Source organism: Eutrigla gurnardus (genome assembly GCF_963514095.1).
Source record: "Eutrigla gurnardus genome assembly, chromosome: 12".
NCBI lineage: Eukaryota > Metazoa > Chordata > Actinopteri > Perciformes > Triglidae > Eutrigla > Eutrigla gurnardus.
The window spans coordinates 9,840,354-9,860,595 of NC_139926.1; the positions used below are offsets into that span (position 1 = coordinate 9,840,354).

At 42.8% G+C, this 20,242-nt stretch overlaps 3 protein-coding genes across 4 annotated transcripts in view; 1 reads left to right on the plus strand and 2 right to left on the minus strand.

The window, feature by feature from the left end:
* LOC311021712 (aryl hydrocarbon receptor-like) overlaps positions 1 to 2,792 on the minus strand; it is a 36,922-nt gene extending 34,130 nt beyond the window's left edge. The window contains exon 1 of the mRNA XM_084022456.1: positions 2,257 to 2,792. Coding sequence (XP_083878582.1) covers positions 2,257 to 2,297 — 41 coding nt within the window. The 5' untranslated portion in view covers positions 2,298 to 2,792. The remainder of the gene's footprint in view (positions 1 to 2,256) is intronic.
* LOC311021713 (uncharacterized protein) overlaps positions 1 to 20,242 on the plus strand; it is a 441,358-nt gene that overhangs the window by 313,011 nt on the left and 108,105 nt on the right. The window lies entirely within an intron of this gene.
* LOC311021711 (aryl hydrocarbon receptor-like) overlaps positions 11,512 to 20,242 on the minus strand; it is a 40,996-nt gene continuing 32,265 nt past the window's right edge. The window contains exons 7-11 of one of the 2 annotated variants that reach the window (XM_084022455.1): positions 19,345 to 19,541; positions 19,021 to 19,130; positions 16,392 to 16,533; positions 14,501 to 16,226; positions 11,512 to 14,249 (exon numbers count right to left, since the gene is read on the minus strand). In XM_084022455.1, coding sequence (XP_083878581.1) covers positions 14,172 to 14,249; positions 14,501 to 16,226; positions 16,392 to 16,533; positions 19,021 to 19,130; positions 19,345 to 19,541 — 2,253 coding nt within the window. In that variant the 3' untranslated portion in view covers positions 11,512 to 14,171. Of the gene's footprint in view, positions 14,253 to 14,500; positions 16,227 to 16,391; positions 16,534 to 19,020; positions 19,131 to 19,344; positions 19,542 to 20,242 lie in introns of both variants that reach the window. The other variant, XM_084022454.1, reaches the window with a different exon arrangement.

Consider the following 20,242-nt stretch of genomic DNA (forward strand, 5'->3'; position numbering starts at 1 on the left):
AATTACATGTCGCACAATGTACGTCACCAAAACGGCTGTTAGCTTGGCCTGCTAGCTAGCTACGTTCCATTAGTAATGGAACAAATGCTGACTCTTTATCAGTAGTTACATCCTGGTACCGAACACACAGAGAGAAAAGCCACATTTTGGGTGTAAAGTCTTCCAAATATGCCTTTGTATTTTCACCGTCTTATACTTAAGACGGTGAACTTAATTATTACTTAATTATTTTTTTAATTGGCAAACATCATGTGTGTAATTTATGGCAAAATTAAAACGGTCAAATGGGATAAAAAAAATATCTCGTCTCTTGCCGTTGACCATCGTACATATTTTGAGAGGGGCGGGACTTAGCATCTCTATTTCTGTTTCCAGAAGCATACTTTTGTGTACTGTGTAGCTGTAAAATTAGACTATTTGCTCAGCGACCAGGTCACAACCCATGTCATTCTGCTAAACAGTGAGTAAAGTATGTTTCTGAAAACATTGAGGTCATAAACGAGCAATGCAGTAACAGCAAACATCTGATGATTTAACGATAACCGGGGTCTTTGCACAGAGAAAATTATTTAATGTGAATTCTGACATTCTGTGTTTGGTTGGCCAAGTCTCTGCATGTTGTATTAATTTATATATTCTTAACCGACCCATTACTTTATCATTGTTGTCCGATAATTACTATTCCAATTATTATCTCGCAACATAAACTGGATGATCAACAAGATTATAAATTATAATAATAATAATAATAATAATAATAATAATAATAATAATAATAATAATACATCATTTAGACTCTTTTCTTTTGGTCATATATATAAAGTATTTCCCCCCCCCCCAGCATAAACATGCTGTATATATTATATATATATATATATATGCTGAGTTTCATATCTTAAAGAAAAACAGGGGGTTAAAATCACAATTTCAGATAATATCTCCAATTTTTCATTTTCATTCCATTTTAATCTTTTATATATAAATGACAAGCATTTTCCATTTCTTTTTCTCTGTTGTCACTGGTCATAAATATGAATGGAGATCTGTTTCCACATGAGTGATGGATGTCAGCACATTTGACCTGCCTTTTGTGTATTAACTGTTATTATAAAGATGTTATTATAATGAATCCACTGAAAGATCACACACACACACACACACACACACACACACACACACACACACACACACACACACACACACACACACACACACACACCTTCTTTAAAAGGAATTATCATTTCCTAAATTTAACTGGTTCCCATGATTCAAGCATTTTAAATGGAAACAGTCAACATTTCCCTCATGTTATGATTTACAGTAAAAAGACATGAACCTGCAGCCTGTTGGAGCTGCCGTCACTTAAACAGCAGGTCAGTACTGTCTGACTCTTGTGTCTTACTGTGCACAGTTTGGAGCTTTTCCAGCAGCTGCTCAGACATTATAATAACCTTAATTTGGATGATCTCATCACTGCTGGGGATTTAAATTCAAATGTTTATGCTGGGGGGAAAAATACTTTTCTGGGTTTAACAATCAAGTCAAAAACGGGTCCAATAATCTTAAAACGACAATAAAAAATATGATTAATTAAAAAAAAAGGACTTCATTCGTTTTATTAAGAAACGGCCGCTTGTTACAGCAATGAGAAGAACCTGGCAAGGGGAAAAGGTCCCTCTGGTCCCCTGAAGGGCGTTCTGACAGAAAATGGCGCAACCTGCATGAGGGTCCCAGTGACTCCGTGACATTTTGAAAAAAATAAAAAGAATGACTTTTTTTTAAGTGTGTTCTTTTCGGGGGTTTTTTTGCACATGATGTCAGAATAGCTGTATAAATAAAAAGTTAAAAAACATTGAAAAAACACATGGAGAAGTGTTGAAGGTTAGAATCAGGCCGCCGTCAGGCCTGCGTTTATCCGCAGGCTTTGAAGACATTCTACAACGCGCACAACACTTCCACCGTATTCTTTTCAAGATGGAACATCACTAAACATCCTAGTAGAAACTATGATTATACAGATTTAGGTTATCATGACGCAGGTGCGTTACAATTAATTTGCGTTAAGAGACAAACGAATAAAAATCTCTAAATCGATGAGGGAACAGGTTTCTTTAAATGTTCTGCGGTGCAGCAGGCTTGGAGTTACCACAATTCACACACATTCGCCGGGGCGACTTCACCATTTTATGCGAGGCTTTTTCCATTGAATATTATTGGAATGACAAGATATAAAATATCTGAATAAAACGAACTTACGCTCTCTGAACGGGTTTTCTCCGCTTGCGCCCTGCATACATGACGGCTCTTCTTATATAAACCTCCGCTGAATCCCTCAGAAACACACAGAGCCTCTTCCTCCGCTACATGAAAGCCACCAACGATATTCTGATAGAATCCTCCAGATCAGCACCGCAAACACACTAAAAACATTTTTTTTTTAAATCTTACACGAAAAAAAAAATAAATAAAAAAAAAATCCAAACGAAATAGGCTAAACGAGGTGGAACAGGAGCTCGTTGTGTCAATGGGCCGATCCTCTTCGGAGTTCAATCACAATATGCAGGAAAAAATCTATATTCAGCAGAATCCGCCAAAAAACAGAAATAAAATACGAGGTAGGAAAAAGAATGAAACACTTGCTGTCCCCTCAGCCCTCACGGAAAGATGAAGTTGTTCCAAGTAAAAGGCGATGTTGAGTTTTCATCCTCATGAAGAAAAGAAAAAAGGATGAAATTATGTGCAGAGAGACGCAGCCTGCAGAGAAGCCCTCCTCATCTCCCCCGCAGGTTAGAAACACAACAAATAACCGTCAAAAACACGCAGAGAAAGCTTCAAGTATTTACATTTTATAATCTGCATCAGTGCTGCACTCCAATTAGCGCCGGACGGGAGCTGCAAGGGGGAGGCAGCGGGGGCGCGCATTCCACTGGCGGGCACGCCCCGACACAGATTTCTGACGGGGTCGAGCTTGAGAAGCTTCTTATGGGGGAAAAAATGGCAGGAGGCGAGGGGGGCTGGAGGCAGGCGCGACCACGCGGGAGACTCTCCTGGAAACACGGGCCGAGCGTGTCCACGCCGGCGCGCTCCCGAGCGAGTTCCGCCGTCCAATCAGCGCTGAGATTGAGAGATGGAGGTTTATGTTGAGCCTGGTGGCCCGTGTTGAATGTGGGTCAGGGGTTAGACTTTTAAATAATGGAACTGAACTCATCTGAACATTCAGGAGGAGGATGTTTGAAAGATGTGTGTACGAAGCAAAGAAGAGGAAAACAAATGATCTGCGTTATTATGAATCGTAATAATGGATCACCTGTATCTAAGCTCCTCTCAGCTTTACGGAGAATTAGAGCAAGTTTCAGCTCATTGTTTAGCTGAGGTCTACGACTGTGTTGTTCTGGTTCACTCTCACCGCTCTCATGGTGTCATTTCAGCTGCAGAAGGCAGCTTGTCCACTTCATTTCTTCTTTGGTTTTACCTTTAAAAACCCACTTTACACCATCTGCCTAACAACAGCAGTCTCTTCACATGATTTTTTACAGTTCACTCAGCACAAATTTCTAACTAATGCAGGACTTTTTCATTTAAGTATCCATCGTGCCTGCAACAAGTTTTTTTGTCAGGACAACATCATTAAAATAAGTTGGGTTTTAGCTTCAAAACCCCAGAGAGGTTGAGGGAAACGTCATGAAACAATACTTTAAGACTGGCGGCCTCAAACACAGGTTGAAAGTCCTGTATTTGTTTGACCTGTCCACCTCCCTACCCACCATAGTCTTTTTCAATATTTAACACACTAGCTTTGGCCATCGCAGAGTCACAAAGATGTGTTTAATGTGTGTCAACCACTAACAAGGAGCCTCACCAAAAAGAGGAATATTTGTGTACATAAAACCAACAGATTGCATTTGTGACCAATTCTCGACCGCCATGAGACTGGGTTGGACCTACACAGAGAGGAGCAATTAGCAGCCAAAGAGATAGGCCTTTCTCTCAGGTGACCAAAAACAGCTCAAACAGAGCAAACGTTGGACTTACATTCTCCAGGAGTATTTCATTTCTTCTTACGTTGATCCCGTCATCATGTGAACTAAAGGAATAGCATTCATTTGATGTCATGGGCATTTTCACGGGAGATGCTTCGACATGTGAGGAAAAGGTTGAAGACGTCTGCGTTTCATTGAGGTTCATTGTGTCATTGTGCACGCTGGCTCGCTGTCACCATGGCTAACTGGGACACGAGATGGAACAGAGTCGTCGTTAATGGCATTGATTTCACCTGTGCTTTAGCAAGCCACATAGCTAATTAGCTGCATGGAAACATATATAGGCCTACATATACACACACACACACACACACACACACACACACATATATATATATATATATATATATATATATATATATATATATATATATATATATATATATATATATATGAACAAATGAATGAATAATTCAGATAATTAACAGTGGATATATGACTTATGTCTTACCCTGCCATATTGTGTGAAAACAGATGTAGTGGTTGAAACACGATTGTGTTTTGACAGCAGACAAAGAAAGATATGTCGAGTCGTTCATGCTATGGAAATGCACAGGCCTATACTGAATCACATGACCACATCAAACCCCCTCCGGGTGCTCAAGACCCCCACAACACATGTAGAAAGAAAACTAGGCCAACATGCTGATAGGTTGCATTGTAGTGGATTCCAGTTAATTTCCTTTGTAAAGCAGAACTCTCGTCTTTTTCAGGTTGACTTATATTTTTTATTTTGTAGCTTCAAGTCACCAATTTTTGACCCAAAGACGGTGATGTTGGTCTGTCTTAAAGTCCGTCAAAGACCTTCATCCAGAGCAATTTATTTTGATAATAATAGATTTATATGAAATTTGCTTTGGATATTCATGGTTCCCAAAGGATTAACACTGTGATTGTGGATACTTCATTGACTTTCTTTTCTCAGCCTCAAGAAAATGTAAACTTTGCACGAAATATATTTTATCTCATGCAAATCATTTGAGTTTGATATATATATATATATATCAAACTCAAATTCACTATATATATATATATATATATATATATATATATATATATATATATATATATATATATATATATATATATATATACAGTTTATTGATCTGGGAGCAGTCAGATACCATATCTACATATTTTTTGTTATATTTCATTTTAATTTAGGAAAGCGACGTTAAAGCCAAGCCTGCTGTTGCCGTATAGAAGAACGGTCCCAGTCTCGTCCACATAGTGACACATACAGCTTATTAAACACTGGCTTTGGAACGGCATCGGCCAATAAGAGTTTCATGTTGCCTGTTTGTTTGTTTGTATTTTGGTACGATAGCTACCGTTGCATCACTGCATGCAAATTATTGATGTGAGCCTTCATTCAGTTGGACCCAAAGACATTTAAGCACTCATAGTAACCTGTCACAAGCATTCCTTTCACTATGTGTATATTGTTTGCCTGTACACATCACTACAGAATCCCGGAGGCACTCCTTGCCCTTCAGGCCAGAAAGGTTTTTGTGCTTGTTTAGACACTGTGCGTCCCACGGGACGGACGCCACCACAGCTGCAAATGTGTTTTTCATGCTCTCAGCTCAACAGAAGGAGTAAGGAGGAGAGCTGCGGTTGTTTGACTCTGTCTACCGGTCAAGGTCGTCCTGTCGGCCTGCAGGAGAGCCTGGCACTCATCCAGGAGGTATCTCATCCAGACTGGAAGCAGCTTGTGGGTACAGGAAGGTTACAGTATTTCTTCTAGATGGCCCACACTATGGCTGCTGCATGTCTTCCAGGCATTATTCACTATTCCATCTATATGTGCTTACACTAGGAGAGTAGGAGGCGCTTCTTCACACGTCTGGGATAAAAATGGATCGCTCATACATGCAAGCAAACAAAGCTCTATTGTGAGTCAGGCCTGTAGTATTTATGTACGTCCTGTCGTGCTCACGGTGGATGGATGGGTCTTTGAACGCTGTTGGTAATGTGTCTTGCATGCAACATTGACAGTCTGTCATAAATGTGTAAATAACATTTATCATTCAAGTCCCAATCGGCAACATTTGTTTGATCATATTCACTGAAGCCAACACTATGCTCCTATAGAACACCATAAATCATCCGGTTTTAGAAAAAAAGCACGCCTCTACGTGCCTCTACGTGCTTGTTTGTTTGTTGTTTGTAGTTGTTTGTTTTGCAAAAATTGACAGTGCCCGGATCATCCTGTCCAATCAGCACGCAGGGCTGTGTTCGTGCACACACAGAGCCCCTCCCCCCTCGGGTCGTACCACTATCACAGGGGGGAGGTGGAGGGAAATAGCAACAAGCTTCTAATTCCTCGGTTAAAAACCGAAACGAGGAGGTCCAAAACAACCAAGGAAAAGAAAACACCGGTGGAAATAAGGAAAAAAAGAAAGATTGCGACGGTGCCCGTGATAAAACCAGAGTCAACATCGGAGCCGCGTTTCAAAGGTGGTGTGATCTAAGGGATTTCAAAGGAAACGAAGTCGAGGGGAAGGAGCTCGGTGGTCCTGGGGGAGGGGCATAAGAGTAAACATTCACAATCTGACAGAGTGCCCTCGATCCGCCGGACTTGCCGACTGGGACTTTAAAGTGGCAATCCGTAAGATTTGAGATCCGTTGCTTCTAGCGACCTCTTTGGCGGTAGATGGAACTGCAGGCAACATTGTTGACTGTCTCATGTGTGTGATGCCTTCAAATGCTCCACACTGAAAGGAGGTCCGTCGTTTTCCCTTGTTGGCTTCTTGATGACTTTCCTTCTTCACTTCCATTAGTTTTGTGTTTCTTTTTCTTGGGACTCGAAGTTGAATGGTCTTCTTTCGCTGCCTGTTGATCCTCCATTGTGAGTCAGCAGTAATGAAATGTACCTGGCTGCGCCGGTCAAACACTTTAGACTAGAAAGGGCCTGACTCAGCAGTTGGAAGTTACCGATATCCGATTACAATGAAAAGCAGCATACTTCCGTGAGTAGAATGTCGCCACAGACACGGAGATACTATTTCTGTGCAAAGCAGCAAGTACAAGCACTCATTTTCTAACTGCAGTTTGTTTTCTGGAGCAACACAGTGTTGAATAAAGGGGATGGCTAGAAAGAGTCCTGGGAAATCAAGTCACACAATGCATATATCAATACATTAGCACGCAGGCTTTGTCGTCAAACTCGAAAATGTGCCCTTGCAAAGGGAAAAACAAGCTACTGAAAAATGTAGGAGGGTTGTGGGTTTGTCATCATCAGTCATCATTTAAATTGTGGTTTTGGGCCCCTGAAGCAACAATTATTATGTTATTTGATAGATTTCAAGGAATACAAACTAATAACTTTGGCAAGTTGGCTTTTGGCAGAAAGAGCATTGTAACCATAACTAAGTAAAATGTGGACTTGATAACTTCACAGGCCACAACTATTTGTCTTTCTTTTCTTCGGAATAAAACCACAGACACTTCCTGTGAGGGAAAATGTGGCTTGAACAACGGAATTATTGCAGACGTGTTTTTAAATGATTTCCAGAAGATAAAAGCTGATGAAAGATTAGCTTTCAATAAGAGAATAATATGCTACTGACACTGGCCAACATTTCATACTGCAGTATAGAAAAGGTATAGTAATGTTATAGCATTCAACAGTAGAGTACATTTGAAATATTACAAGACACTGCCTGGAAAAAACTATTTTGAATAATAAGCTGCAAGTACACAATAAATAAGTGTTAGGTCCTCGTACCTTAAGAACAACAGTGCTGTTATCAAAGTGCTAAAGGTAAGAATATGGAAGTCGGGGCATGTGGTTTGACCAGTGTTTGAAGGTAGATGGTGCCGTTCCATTGATGGCTTTGAAGGCCAGTGCCATCGTCTTGAATTGGATGCGTGCTGCAACAGGGAGCCAGTGGAGGTCACGGAGGAGGGGGGTCACATGGGAGAATTTGGGTAGATTGAAGACAAGGCGTGCTGCAGCGTTCTGGATATGCTGCAATGGTTTAGTCGCCGAGGCCGGGAGTCCAGCCAGGAGAGAGTTGCAGTAGTCAAGGCGGGAGATGACCAGTGCTTGGACCAGGAGTTGCGTTGCATCCTTTGTGAGGAAAGTCCGAATCCTGTGGATATTGTAGAGGGCAAATCTGCAGGATCGGGCCACAGCAGTGATGTTGGGGGTGCAGGATAGTTGGTCATCGAGGATTACACCCAGGTTCCTCGCAGTTGAGAAGGCAATACTGTGATGCCCTCGACACAGTGACCGACAGGTCCATGCGAGGGCAGTCTTTCCCCGGGATGAAGAGGAGTTCGGTTTTGCAGGTTAAGCTTGAGGTGATGTGCCAGACGGAGATGTCAGCCAGACAGTCCGAAATGCAAGTTGCAAGAGATGAATAGCTGGGTGTCATCTGCATAACAATGGTAGGAGAATTAATGTGATGTGATTACAGAGCCCAATGATCTGGTGTATAATGAAAACAGAAGCGGTCCTAATACTGAGCCTTGAGGGACACCCGTGTCCAGAGAACAGGGTTTGAACATACAACCATTCCATGTGACCTGAAAGGTGCGATTTGTCAGGTATGATATGAACCAGGTTAGAGCAGTCAGTTATGCCAAGTTCAGCCAGAGTGGAGAGGAGGATTTGGTGGTTGACTGTGTCGAATGCAGCAGATAGGTCGAGGAGAATGAGAACGGAGGAGTGGGATGAGGCTCTGGCGTCTCGCAGGGACTCAGTCACTGTGAGGAGGGCCGTCTCAGTGGAGTGAAAGGAAGAGATACAGGTCTGTAGCTTTGGATGTCAGTAGCGTCTAGGGTGGGGTTTTTTTTGAGGTGAGGGAGAAGTTGATCAGGGTGGTGAGGAATGGCAAGATGTCGTGTGAGATGTCCTGGAGAAGAGAGGAGGGAATCGGGTCGAGGGAGCAGGTGGTGGCACGGTGAGATGTAACAAGTGTGAATGTCTTCAGAGGTGAACGGGCTAAAGCTGGTAAGACCATCAGAGTTGAGAGTTAGTGGATATGTCTTCTGGGAGGTTATAGGAGTGAATGAGGAGCTAATGTCATTTACTTTCTTGGTAAAGTAAGTTGCAAAGTCATCAGCAGTGAGGGAGGAAGGAGGGGGAGGGGACGGAGGGGTGAGGAAGGAGGAGAACATGGAGAAGAGTTTCCTGGGGTTGGAGGCGGAAGAGTTGATCTTTGCCAGGTAGAAGGCAGATTTAGCTGCCGAAACAGTTGAGGTGAAGTCAGAGAGGAGGTGATGGTAGTGAGCAAGGTCCTCATCCTGTCCCGATTTCTTCCATTTTCTCTTTGACGCTCGCAACACTGATCTATTGGTTCGCAGAGATTCGGACAGCCAGGGAGGGGAGGGAGATGATCGCGCTGGTCGTGAGATGATCGCGCTGGTCGTGAGGTGGGGGGACAGAGAGTGTCCAAAGAAGAGGAGAGTGAGGACATCAGGATGGAGGAGGCTTCCTCAGTAGGCATTAGGGAGAATTGTTCTCCTTAGTTTGAGTACACACCGGTTCTCCTCACCCCGGTTCTCCTCAATTTCCCATTTGTATGCATCTGTCTCCGCAGCCACGTCTTTTTTTTTTTTTTTACTGCATCCTCACGACTGCTTTCATGTTTCGTCTCAGGAAGATGTTTGAGATTGTCTCTTCAAAGCTAGCAGTTAAATCTGATGATGTGTTTTAGCAGCAGGGCAACAGATAACCAGCCTGATCCTCCAGCATCAAAGGTGTAGTCCTCATCATACAGTAGGTGCATCCGCTGGCTCTGCATCATCTGTGATTGCCTTAATAGGTATATTTATTTGAATGATGTCCATGTAATATTGTTTCTTGATTTATCTGTCTATGATTTTATTTGTGAATCTGTTTATTCTGTGAATTAATAATACAAATGATATTCCTACGAGACATTGCATTGAATTCTGGCTCCTTGTGAGCGTGATGCAGCTATCCCCACACAATTAACACCATTTTAGAACTATTCAATCAGACACTGACCTCTGAGTTGAGAGTAGGCTATTACTTAAAATTAAATGTATTTTTCTGTTGCGAGCCGGTGGAGCTTTGCACGCCTCCCTGGGTCTGAGTCGAACCAGGCAGGAACCTCCGGTTCTGAAAAGTGAAGCCAATTATGTGTCTTAAGCTTGCATTCTCTCTACTGGTCATCAGGGGGTGAACTTTATTAACAGCGTCACACCAGAAGCCAGATGGATTCACATCCATTAAGGTTGCTGATCTGCTGCTTGTGTTGGTCAGATCCACCTGCCACTCCCCCACAGTCCAAATATGGTCACATCTTCCCTGTTTGAAGTAGTATACCTATGCCTATTACCTTATTCATATTGCAATAAGGATAGATATGTGACGCCAGACAGATTTCAGTGCTCAGCCCCAGATCTCCACTGACCCTAGAACTGCTCGTTAACTTGGTGCTGATCGAGATCACACTGATGGGGTGGAGAGGGAGCCCTCTGCTGGTCAAACATGATTTCTATCTAAAAACCAGTGCTGCATAGCGTGTGCTCCTCCTCTAAACCCCCACTTCTGTTTTTTCTTCTCCAACTTCTCTGTTTACATATTTGAGGCTTCCCATTTAGCTTATTTACCTCCTCAACTCCATCATCTGCATCTCGTTGCTAAAATCTTAGCCATCTTACCAAACGGGACATCCTAACTCACTGGGTCATTTTCAAGACAATTACCCACTACCCACATTTATATTCAGGGTACATCCACTATTAGCAAATACAATGAATTACTTGATTAGTTATTACTTTTTATTTTGCTCTTAATTTTTTGGTAGTTTTCTTTGGCTTGATTTTTACCATTTTTATTTCATTGTTTTGGTTTTAATTTGCATGTCTTTGTAATTCAAACTAATTTGTTGCTAATCTTGATTGTTTTTAGTGTTATTTCTACTTCTTTACACTTTAAATTCACATGCATCATTTATGTGTCCGTTTTCATTGGTAATTGATTATGTCTTTGAAGTTTAACTGTGACACTATCAATTGTATTTCTGGCTGCAACTTGGAATCAAATATGCTAAATAAATAAAGTTGGCTTTGCTTAATGAATAAAGCAGAGGCGATGCCATAGATGCGCCACATGTTTCTGTGTCTAGAAGTGTCCGACAACATTATGGAAGGGACCCTACAGAGGATTAAAACACTTTTCTTTACCTCACAATTGTTCCCGTCTGTTAATGTGTCTCACTTAAGAAGTCTCGTTCTGAAATTTTAAGTTGCGTCCACATTGTGGAAAACTTGACAACTTGTGTTTTTTGATTGATTTACTTTTGTATTTACAATTTGCATCCTTATTGTACACTTTTCTCATTTCCCCCAATGTTTAATCTTTAGTAATGTCCCTTATGTCGTTGCTCTTTTTGAGTGTGAAGAGTGTGCTCTTGCTCCCAGTTTGTATAGTTGGTATGTTTGCATACATGTGTGCACATGGTCGTAGAACGCAGAAAAATAGCCGTTAACATCGATTTGCAGACATATATTTATGAAAAGGCATTGAACAGTAGACAAGGCTGGTTATTTGTTTAACATATCATGATATAGACACTAGAACTATTTGGCTAAATATGAGTGGATTACATGAGAACTGAAGTTGTGCGTTTTTTTTCCAAATTTTTTTTTTTACGGATAACAGAAATATGGCAAGGCACATGTTAGCATTAAAACATCAACACCGCTTTGAATAAAACATTTGGCTCCAGGTTTTTTGTCATAGTGGCTACAGTCATGACATAAAGTCCAATATCCAAGGAGATTTATAGGCCGTCCTTCCAGCCTCCACGGTCTGCTTCACGCCGAGTCTGTGACTGCGCTTTCAACACGAAGAACAATGAGCAAAAAGGCCACAGGGAAAAAAAGCCATATTAATCTGTGCCCATAGAATTTTAGGATTTCTTTTTTTTTTTCATTAAAAATGTCACCATTTTTAAGAATTAAACATACAAGAGATTGAGGAAATCAAATACTGAGTGATTTCCCACAGTGCAGCAGGAATACGATAAAGCTGCCATTTCTGATCTGCTCAGGTTATTTCACAAACACCAGGCGGGATGAGCCAAAATAAAGAGCACAAACAGGAAACAGAGACAAAGCAAAGTATATGATGTGAATACATTGTTAGACTTGTTTAAATCTCCACCTTCTTGATACTAAACACTCATCAATGAAAGAAATCTTACCATCTCTATGGAGATAGGTCAAGTTATCTAGTTTCCCTTGTTTCCATTGTTAACGACGTTTGAATGATGGAAAATTGACTTTAAGAAGTTCCTCAGAGCCTTGAAATGCACTTAAGGATAAAGCCTTTAAATTACAGCTAAGACAATGTAGCTCATATGGACACAGCTTCCCTTAAATTAGTGCAGTTCTAAAAGGTTTGCTTAAGAAAATATTATTTTAATATGCTTTATACAAGAAGGCAAAGACATCTTTATAGGAAGATGCTTTTAAGCTGCCGTTAGGCATGAAGGCACAAGAAAATTAATATGGTCATGCTGTTTGCTATCATATAAATTAATGCTTGCATTAAGGCAATATATAAAACAAAAATACGGGAGGATGGAAAGGAAGTATATTTGAGTGTGGAGGCTGTTTTAATTAATCTGCTGCGTCCAAATTTAGGGGCCGCATCCTTTTGAAGTGTGCATTTCAAGAACAGTACAACACAAACAGTTGACGAGTTGATTACATGCTGCGTTTATCCGGTGTTTAAATGATGCAAATAAATGAGCGAAGAGATTTCTGGTTATATATCATCTTTACCCTGCTACATTGTCTACCGGTTGTCCACGTTTCTAAGTGATGGATGTGAAGGTTTTGGACTTGGGCGTCAACAAAAAGCACCTGAAGGCACCGTTCGTTTCGCTAACTGTTAGACTCGGACGCCCGTGTTCGGCATAGACCCGCATTCATTGGCTGCGTCGTTCTCAGGAGTCGACCCATGAAAAGGGACACGGCTATCGTCAGTGTTGTTTGTTTTGGGGTTTTTTTTTTTACGTTGAAGAGAGATCACAGAGACGTCTGCTGTTCAATCCAGTTATCAGACCTTCTTTCTTGCAATCACTCAGCATTTTGGTGAGATGAGTGCAGCATAATTGCAGTTTGCGGAAATCTGCGATCTTATGTTGGAGAAGAGTCACTGGATTTTTCACTGATTTCTTAAAGCTACAGTGGCAGTTTAGGTTTAGCTCGATTGCTGACAGACATGAATTAGATGCATCTCAAAATAACACAAGAGTACAGGTTTAATTAGCAGCAGTGCATTCAAATTAACTCAACTGCAGCTAAGCTTATTTTCAGTTAAAAAAGAAAAGAGGACATAATGTGAGGAATTAATAAGGCTTGCTTGCCCTGACAGATGTTTGCAGGAAGCAGAGTCTTCTGCTCATTTTCTTACACTTTGGGGTTGGACATATCTCTGCCTCCCTCAACTCTTTATACTGCACACAAACAAACACGTGTATGATATGAGGCAATTTTGTCCATGAGACCTTTTGGTGAAACAAATACTTACTAGTTCAACTACAGATTGAATTTACATCAGCCACATTAGAGGGTTTCATTTAAAATATATATATATATTTTATTTTAATTATCTGTAATAACATTAATTTAAAAGGTACAGCTGTGCTTTAACGTAGCGACCACTTTAAGTGCTATTTTACACCACTTTGTTTTAGAAAGATGACAATGTCTTTTAGAAAAAGTCTCCATCAAAGTTAAGAATGCTTGTCTTAAAATACCCTGCATGTTCAGTTTCTTTCATAGTATTTTTTAGGTATTTACACTTGGGTGATAAATTCACGTCCTTGGCTGAAAACAAGGACATGACAACAACTGGTTTCCCTTATAAAAACCTATTTCTTTGGCTAGTTGGATTTACTTGACCAATCCTCGTAGCTGGCTCACGCTCCATCCTGGTAAACGCTCTTGTGGCTTTATACTTCATTATGACTACAAGTGTATCTTCACTAAAAACTGACAAGAAACAGCTTTTAAACATTCCAGACTGGACAGAGTATAAATGATACAGAGTGATATAACACATTATGACGATAACTGTAAGCATGAGAGTCTGTGGGTAAGCACTGATGCAGACATACTGAATAACAACATGGCTTGACTCTACTCTGCCAGGTACTTGGCTACATCATGAGCAGGAGTGGCAAAAATCCCATTGCGTTCAGCGGAGATGCTTTCATCCTGCTGAATAGAGCACAGAGGACACATGGTTACGGGAGGTTTTTGTTTTTGTTTTTTGCAACAACAAACAAACATCATGATCAATTGTAATTTGAGTTTTGAACTGTTGGTCTGACAAAACAAGCAATTCAAAGTTGTCAACTTCTTGGTGACTCTTGGAGAGTAAGTGTATGGACTCAATTGAATAATTAGATTTAAAAATATTCAAGAATTTATTGAATTTATTTCATTGGGGGAACTGATGTCTTTACCTGTATCTGTCTGCCACATTCCAGGTAATGCTGAATGTTGAGCGCGTACTCTGAAGAGGACATGGTGGACGGACTGATGTTGATGTTCTCCTGGTTGATGGCTGATGTGCCCACCACAGACTCACCGTGGGTCCATTGGAAGTAGCAGGAACCTTGAGGAGGACTCTGATCCATAGACTCATTAGCCCCCCTCAGGCCTACAGACCCAGAGAGTGACAGGACGTCGCCTCCTGCTGGACCGGAGGAAAAGTGCTGGTCGAACATGCAGCTGCCCTGAGTAGCTGCCTGTCCGCAGGTCAGCCCTCCCTGCTGAGCGTGATTCAGTCCGGTGACACTGCTCGGCCAAAGGCCAGCTCGTGGGAGTGTTTGGCTTTCTGAAGTTTGGCTGTGGCACGCTGGCATCGGCTTGTGTCCGTTCTGCATGATGCCAGCATGAGTCAGCTTCTGCTGTTGGCCCTGCGGCCACTGCTGAACCTGGTGGTTGTGCGTTTCAAAAGCGGGGCTTCCTTGCAGGAAAGTTGTGGCAAAGGGAATGGGAATATTAGGTGTGCTGGCGGAATTAAAGGCGTTGCAAGGAATCAGGGGGGGCAAAATGTCCATGACGCCGGGTGCTACATTGTTTGGTTGTCGAGCAGAGCTCTGCAGCAACGGTCCTCCTGCCATTGCAGGAGCTGGCAAATTGTTTTGAGGATTCTGCAGGAGTTGGCTGGACTGTGCAGAAATCCCCTGAGGGCAGCCCATATGGCTGATGGATGCCTGGCTACAAGACTGAAAATGGGCCGAGGCACCAGGCACAGTGAGCTCTGGGAGCTCTATAGACGGGCTGAAGATGTCCTGGAGCTGCAGCTGTTGATGACGAGGCAGGTTGGCGTTTGCCTGAGTAATCAGAGGACCGTGGTGGGACAGTTTCTGGGTGCTGCTGAATATCTGAGCAGACTCGGCTATCACTGCGCCATTCATTGTGTCCTGCTGGTGAGCGTAGAGACTATTCATCGGAGAGTAAGTGAGATCGGGGCTCTGTGTCTGAAACAACTGTGGCTCACCGAGTCCGGGGGCTGAGAGCCGGGGAGCCTGAGTGAAGGGGTCCTGCTGGTTGTTGTTGGCTGCTGTGAGGCAGCTGGGTGAACTGGCGTTGAGACAATCTTCTTCCTTCTCCTTGAACAGAACGGTATCGATGTAGTCAAATATGTCATTAGTGAGGATGCTGTCCAGGTCAGACTTGACATCATTCTGCTGATCCGCATCCTGATTTAATCTCTTGAGGGTATTTTCCCACTCCATCAGCTCGACATCGCTGACGTCCAGATTCTGCAACGCCGTGCAGAAGTCCCCGTCTTGAGCCATTTTTTCCAGGTTGTCGATCACGGCCATCACCGACTGCTTGGCTTCCTCTTTCACGACCACAAAGTCGTCGGTTGCAGCTGTGGCACCAATTTCCTGCCACGCGTCGCTGCCAACCTGGCTGTCCATGAACACCCGATCCTCAGGTAAAGGGGTGTCCACTGTCTGCGTATAGGCAGTTTCATCCTGTCTCAGGAAGGAGTCCAGCAAAGAGCCGGGGTTCACATCCTTCTTCATCTCATCCATGCTGCTAAACATTTTATTGAACTGAAACTGTTTGAGGTCCACTGTGGGGCCGGTGTTGTAGAGGAGGCCCTCTCCTGTGGCGAAGCTGAAGGGAAGCTGCAGCGTCCTCTGACGCAGATACTCCTCGCCCTCAGCTTTGCTGAAACAGACCAAATATCACACGTTACATTACGGACACCAAGATTAGACTCGTCAGCTGGTCAAGGAGGCCTCTCTTGCCCATCCTGGTTCATAATGTGCCATCTAATTTCAACCACCCAACTGAGCCACTGACAGTGACGTTAGTAAAGGATCAAACACTCACACTAAAGCTCTCTGATTTGCAATGATGAATTCAGGTCTTCCTCCTTTGTAGATCAGCTTGGCATTGGACTTCACCCACACCCAGCCACTCAACTTGCTCAGGAGCCTGAACACGGTCATACCGGTCTCTCCTGTTTTCATCACTGTGATAAAAACACAGAGACAACACACAATGAGAGGTTATCAGTTAGGGGTGAGAATCCCCTTAGGTCCCACAATTCAATATTATCATGATACTTAAGTTCTATTTAAGCAAATGATGCAGTTTGTCAAGATCTGTTTTATCTAATTAGAATTAGTGTTCACTCGGTTTTTCTCATTTCAAATGGGTTTTTCAACCAAGCAGACACAGTGACCAACACACTCATAGATGACAAGTAAACTGAACTCTCTGTATTAGTCTACATATTTCAATACCACTGTATTTACCAATGACCACACTGGGAAAAGAATGGATCTAATGGACTGAAAAAACAATTGTTACCAAAAGGTTTGATTTGTATTTGCAATATTAATTCTTTCTACTTGGCATCCATGCATCGATACAATGTTGCCACGCCAAATATTGCGATACTCTGCTGTATCAACCATTATCAGTTTGTTATAGTATTAACCGCTGGAAAACCAGGTGATTTATGAGAATACATCATGAAGCTGCGACGTGTTCTGGGTGCGACATCGCAGCAACTCAAGGTTTGTGATTCCACCAGACATGCAGCAGCATGTTTCAGGAGTGTCTCATGCTAACAAGCACTTAAAGTGAGATATAGATATACATTTTTATGAGGATGAATGTATTTTTAACAACACAGCAACATGTAATTATTTCCTCCCTGACTTCCTGAACCTCGCTGTTTTTGTCTATCTAGATGATGTTTAGATGTTTTTTCTATAACCTTGGAAGAGGACCCGAGCAAATGCTGCAGAGGCTCCTCAAGAACAAGCTATTCCTGAAGGCTGAGTTTCATTCCTGGGATGCATTCCCAGGAATGAACCACACAGACCTGGAGAAGACTTGTGCGGTCAGAGTGAAAGGCCAGAACCAAAGACTAGAAAAGAGTTTCTGGGCCTTGCTCATTTTTACTGTCCTGTCCTGATGCCTTCTCCCGCCAGTTCGCTCCAGAGGGCGCTGTCTCTTCATCCGACACCATGCTCCCACCTTCCTGACTAGTGGTTGGTGTAACCTGAGAAGTCTTTTGTACAGATGCCAGATTTATCAAACCCGACTCCCGAACGGGTCCCACTGTCTGTTTGGGCCCACCTCAGTTAGAGCTCAGGTTTTGCAGTGAGCCTACATCTCTCAATTCATCTGTCACGCTGGCAGCTCCTGTAAGCTCTTAAAAGACAATTCTCGTGGCCGCCATTGCCACCGATGTGAAGGAATATGTCTCCGCCTGCATAGCCTAGAGAAAGGCCTCTCACCAACCACCTTCCGGCCTACTGCAGCCCCCGCCTATTCCACAATGACCATGGTCCATATTGCATTGGGTTTTGTGACAGTTCTTTGGGTTGTTCCCTCTGTCCAGATTTATCTACAGCACTGACGTTCAATTTGAAAGGATGCTCGCTTTGCTTTGCTCCACCAAACAGGACCGTGTCATTGCAGACCGCCACCCCGATCTAGCAACCAGGTCAGAAAGTTTGGTTGTCCACAAAAAATAATACCAATCAATCAATCAATCAATATCCTTTATTTAACCAGGTAAAAAAAACGAATTGAGATTTAAAACCTCTTTTCCAAGAGTGACCTGGTCAAGACGGCAGCACAAAAGAAGAATGAACTGTGTCAATTTCAAGTCCTTCTGCACATCGTTCCAGGTAGACAGGGCAGAGAATTTAAAGGCATTTTTGCCGAGTTCATCAATCCTTCTCTGATTAAAACTCCCCACATTCCTCAAGATCATGATTCCCGTGGAGTGAGTCCATTTAAAACCTGTCTCAGACAGTGCCTTTTGCCATCCCCTCCGCCCACCAGACTCGTTGATGACCACCCTGCAAACTCAGTTAACTAGCTCCTGGACATCCACTGCAGGGGAGGTGGCTTTCAGTACCTGGTACACTGGGAAGGTTATGGGCCCAGAAGAAGGGAGCTGGGGATCCCCTAGACTTATTTCAGAAGAAGAGTTTCATAGGTTACACCCGACAAGCCAGTGGGACCACGCAGGAGTGGTCTTTGAGGAAGGGGTACTGTCATGATTCACTATGGTAGCTGTCAGTATTTTTGTCAGTCCTTTGTTCCCCCCTGTAGTTTGTGGGCGTGGCACCCCCTCCCCCCCCCCCAAATGCTCGCTTCCTGCAGTTAGTCTTTGCTGAATTGTTCCGTCCACTTGTGGTACAGTGTTTGTTTGCCTCTTTGTTAATCCTCACCGTGTTCTGTTTTATCCTGCCTAGCTGCCGCTAATCAACTCACCTGCCTGCCCGCTCATCTGTCTTCTACATCCAACCACAGACTCAGTCTTTCTCCTGCCGCAGTCATCTCAGTACAAGCCTGAACCCTCTGGACCCCCTGAAACCCCTCAGAATAAACCACTTCCTGCTTTTTACTCCAAAGTCCAAGTGTATTCTGTTTCTGCTTTTGGGTCCAACTTTTTGTAAAATTCATAACAGCCAAGTGGAAAATGCCAACCTACTCCGAATGTGGCTGTCGGCGCAGTACATCATGTCGGCTGCATGGATGAATTGGTAGCCGGAGCCTTTCATACACAGTTCAATCTCTGAATAGCCCAGAACAATCTTCCCCCTGGAGAGAGACAAACATAACCACGTTTGTTAAACAACTGGAATCAACATCAGTTAACAAGCAACAGTTGAAGATATTGGAAGATGATATTTTGAGATGGGCATCTGGAATTATCTGTTGCACATTTAATTTAAAATTATACGTTTTTTGATCACCTGTCAGGTTGGCAAAGTCATAAATGAAAAGAAAAGAAGAACTGAAGAATTAGAAGCACCTGCTATCAACGCCCATGGGTGTGAAGTCCAGCTTGTGCTTGGTTTGAAAGAGAAGCATTTTAGATCTGATCTCCACGATGGTCGGAGGCTGAATGGGTACGGCGATGGTGAAGAGTGCCAGCTGAGGTTTGTAACAGTTCCCGTTCAAAGTCTTCTGGCCATGGAGGAACTTCAGCCGCCCCTGGAACTTCAGTGTCTGGTTTGGGTAACAAACAAAAAAAACAGGCCCAAAATAAACAACATTTTGGCAATCTATTCAAATTATTTTCAGACATGCTAAAAATATCCATAGACCCTCTTGCCATTATATTAATATTTGGCAAGGTGCTGAGAGATTTCTTACTAAAACTATACAGCAAAAACATGAAAGCCTTTGCTATGATTATGGCTTGCACACTTATACCATTTAACCTGTTTAACTAATGCCGCAGGTAACAGGACCTGTGGTGTAGTTACTCAAAATTTTTGATTTTATACTACGTGAGGATAACAATTATAATGCCTTCTTAACATCCCCATTTTCTCTTGGATGTTAGTGGGTGGGATATATTAGGCAGCGAGTGAACATTTTGTCCTCAACGTTGATGTGTTAGGAGCAGGAAAAATTGGCAAGTGTAAGGATTTGAGCAACTTTGACAAGGGCCAAATTGTGATGGTGAGACAACTGGGTCAGAGCATCTACAAAACTGCAGGTCTTGTGGGGTGTTCCCGGTCTGCAGTGGTCTGGCCCGTGTTGTCAGATCCAACAGACTGGAGCTCAAATGCCTGAAGAAGTTGATGCTGGTTCTGTGTCAGAACACACAGTGCATGTCAGTGTGTTGCGTATGGGCCTGCGTATGGGGCTGCATGCTGACCCACGTCAGAAACGGGCACGTGAGCATCAGAACTGGACCACGG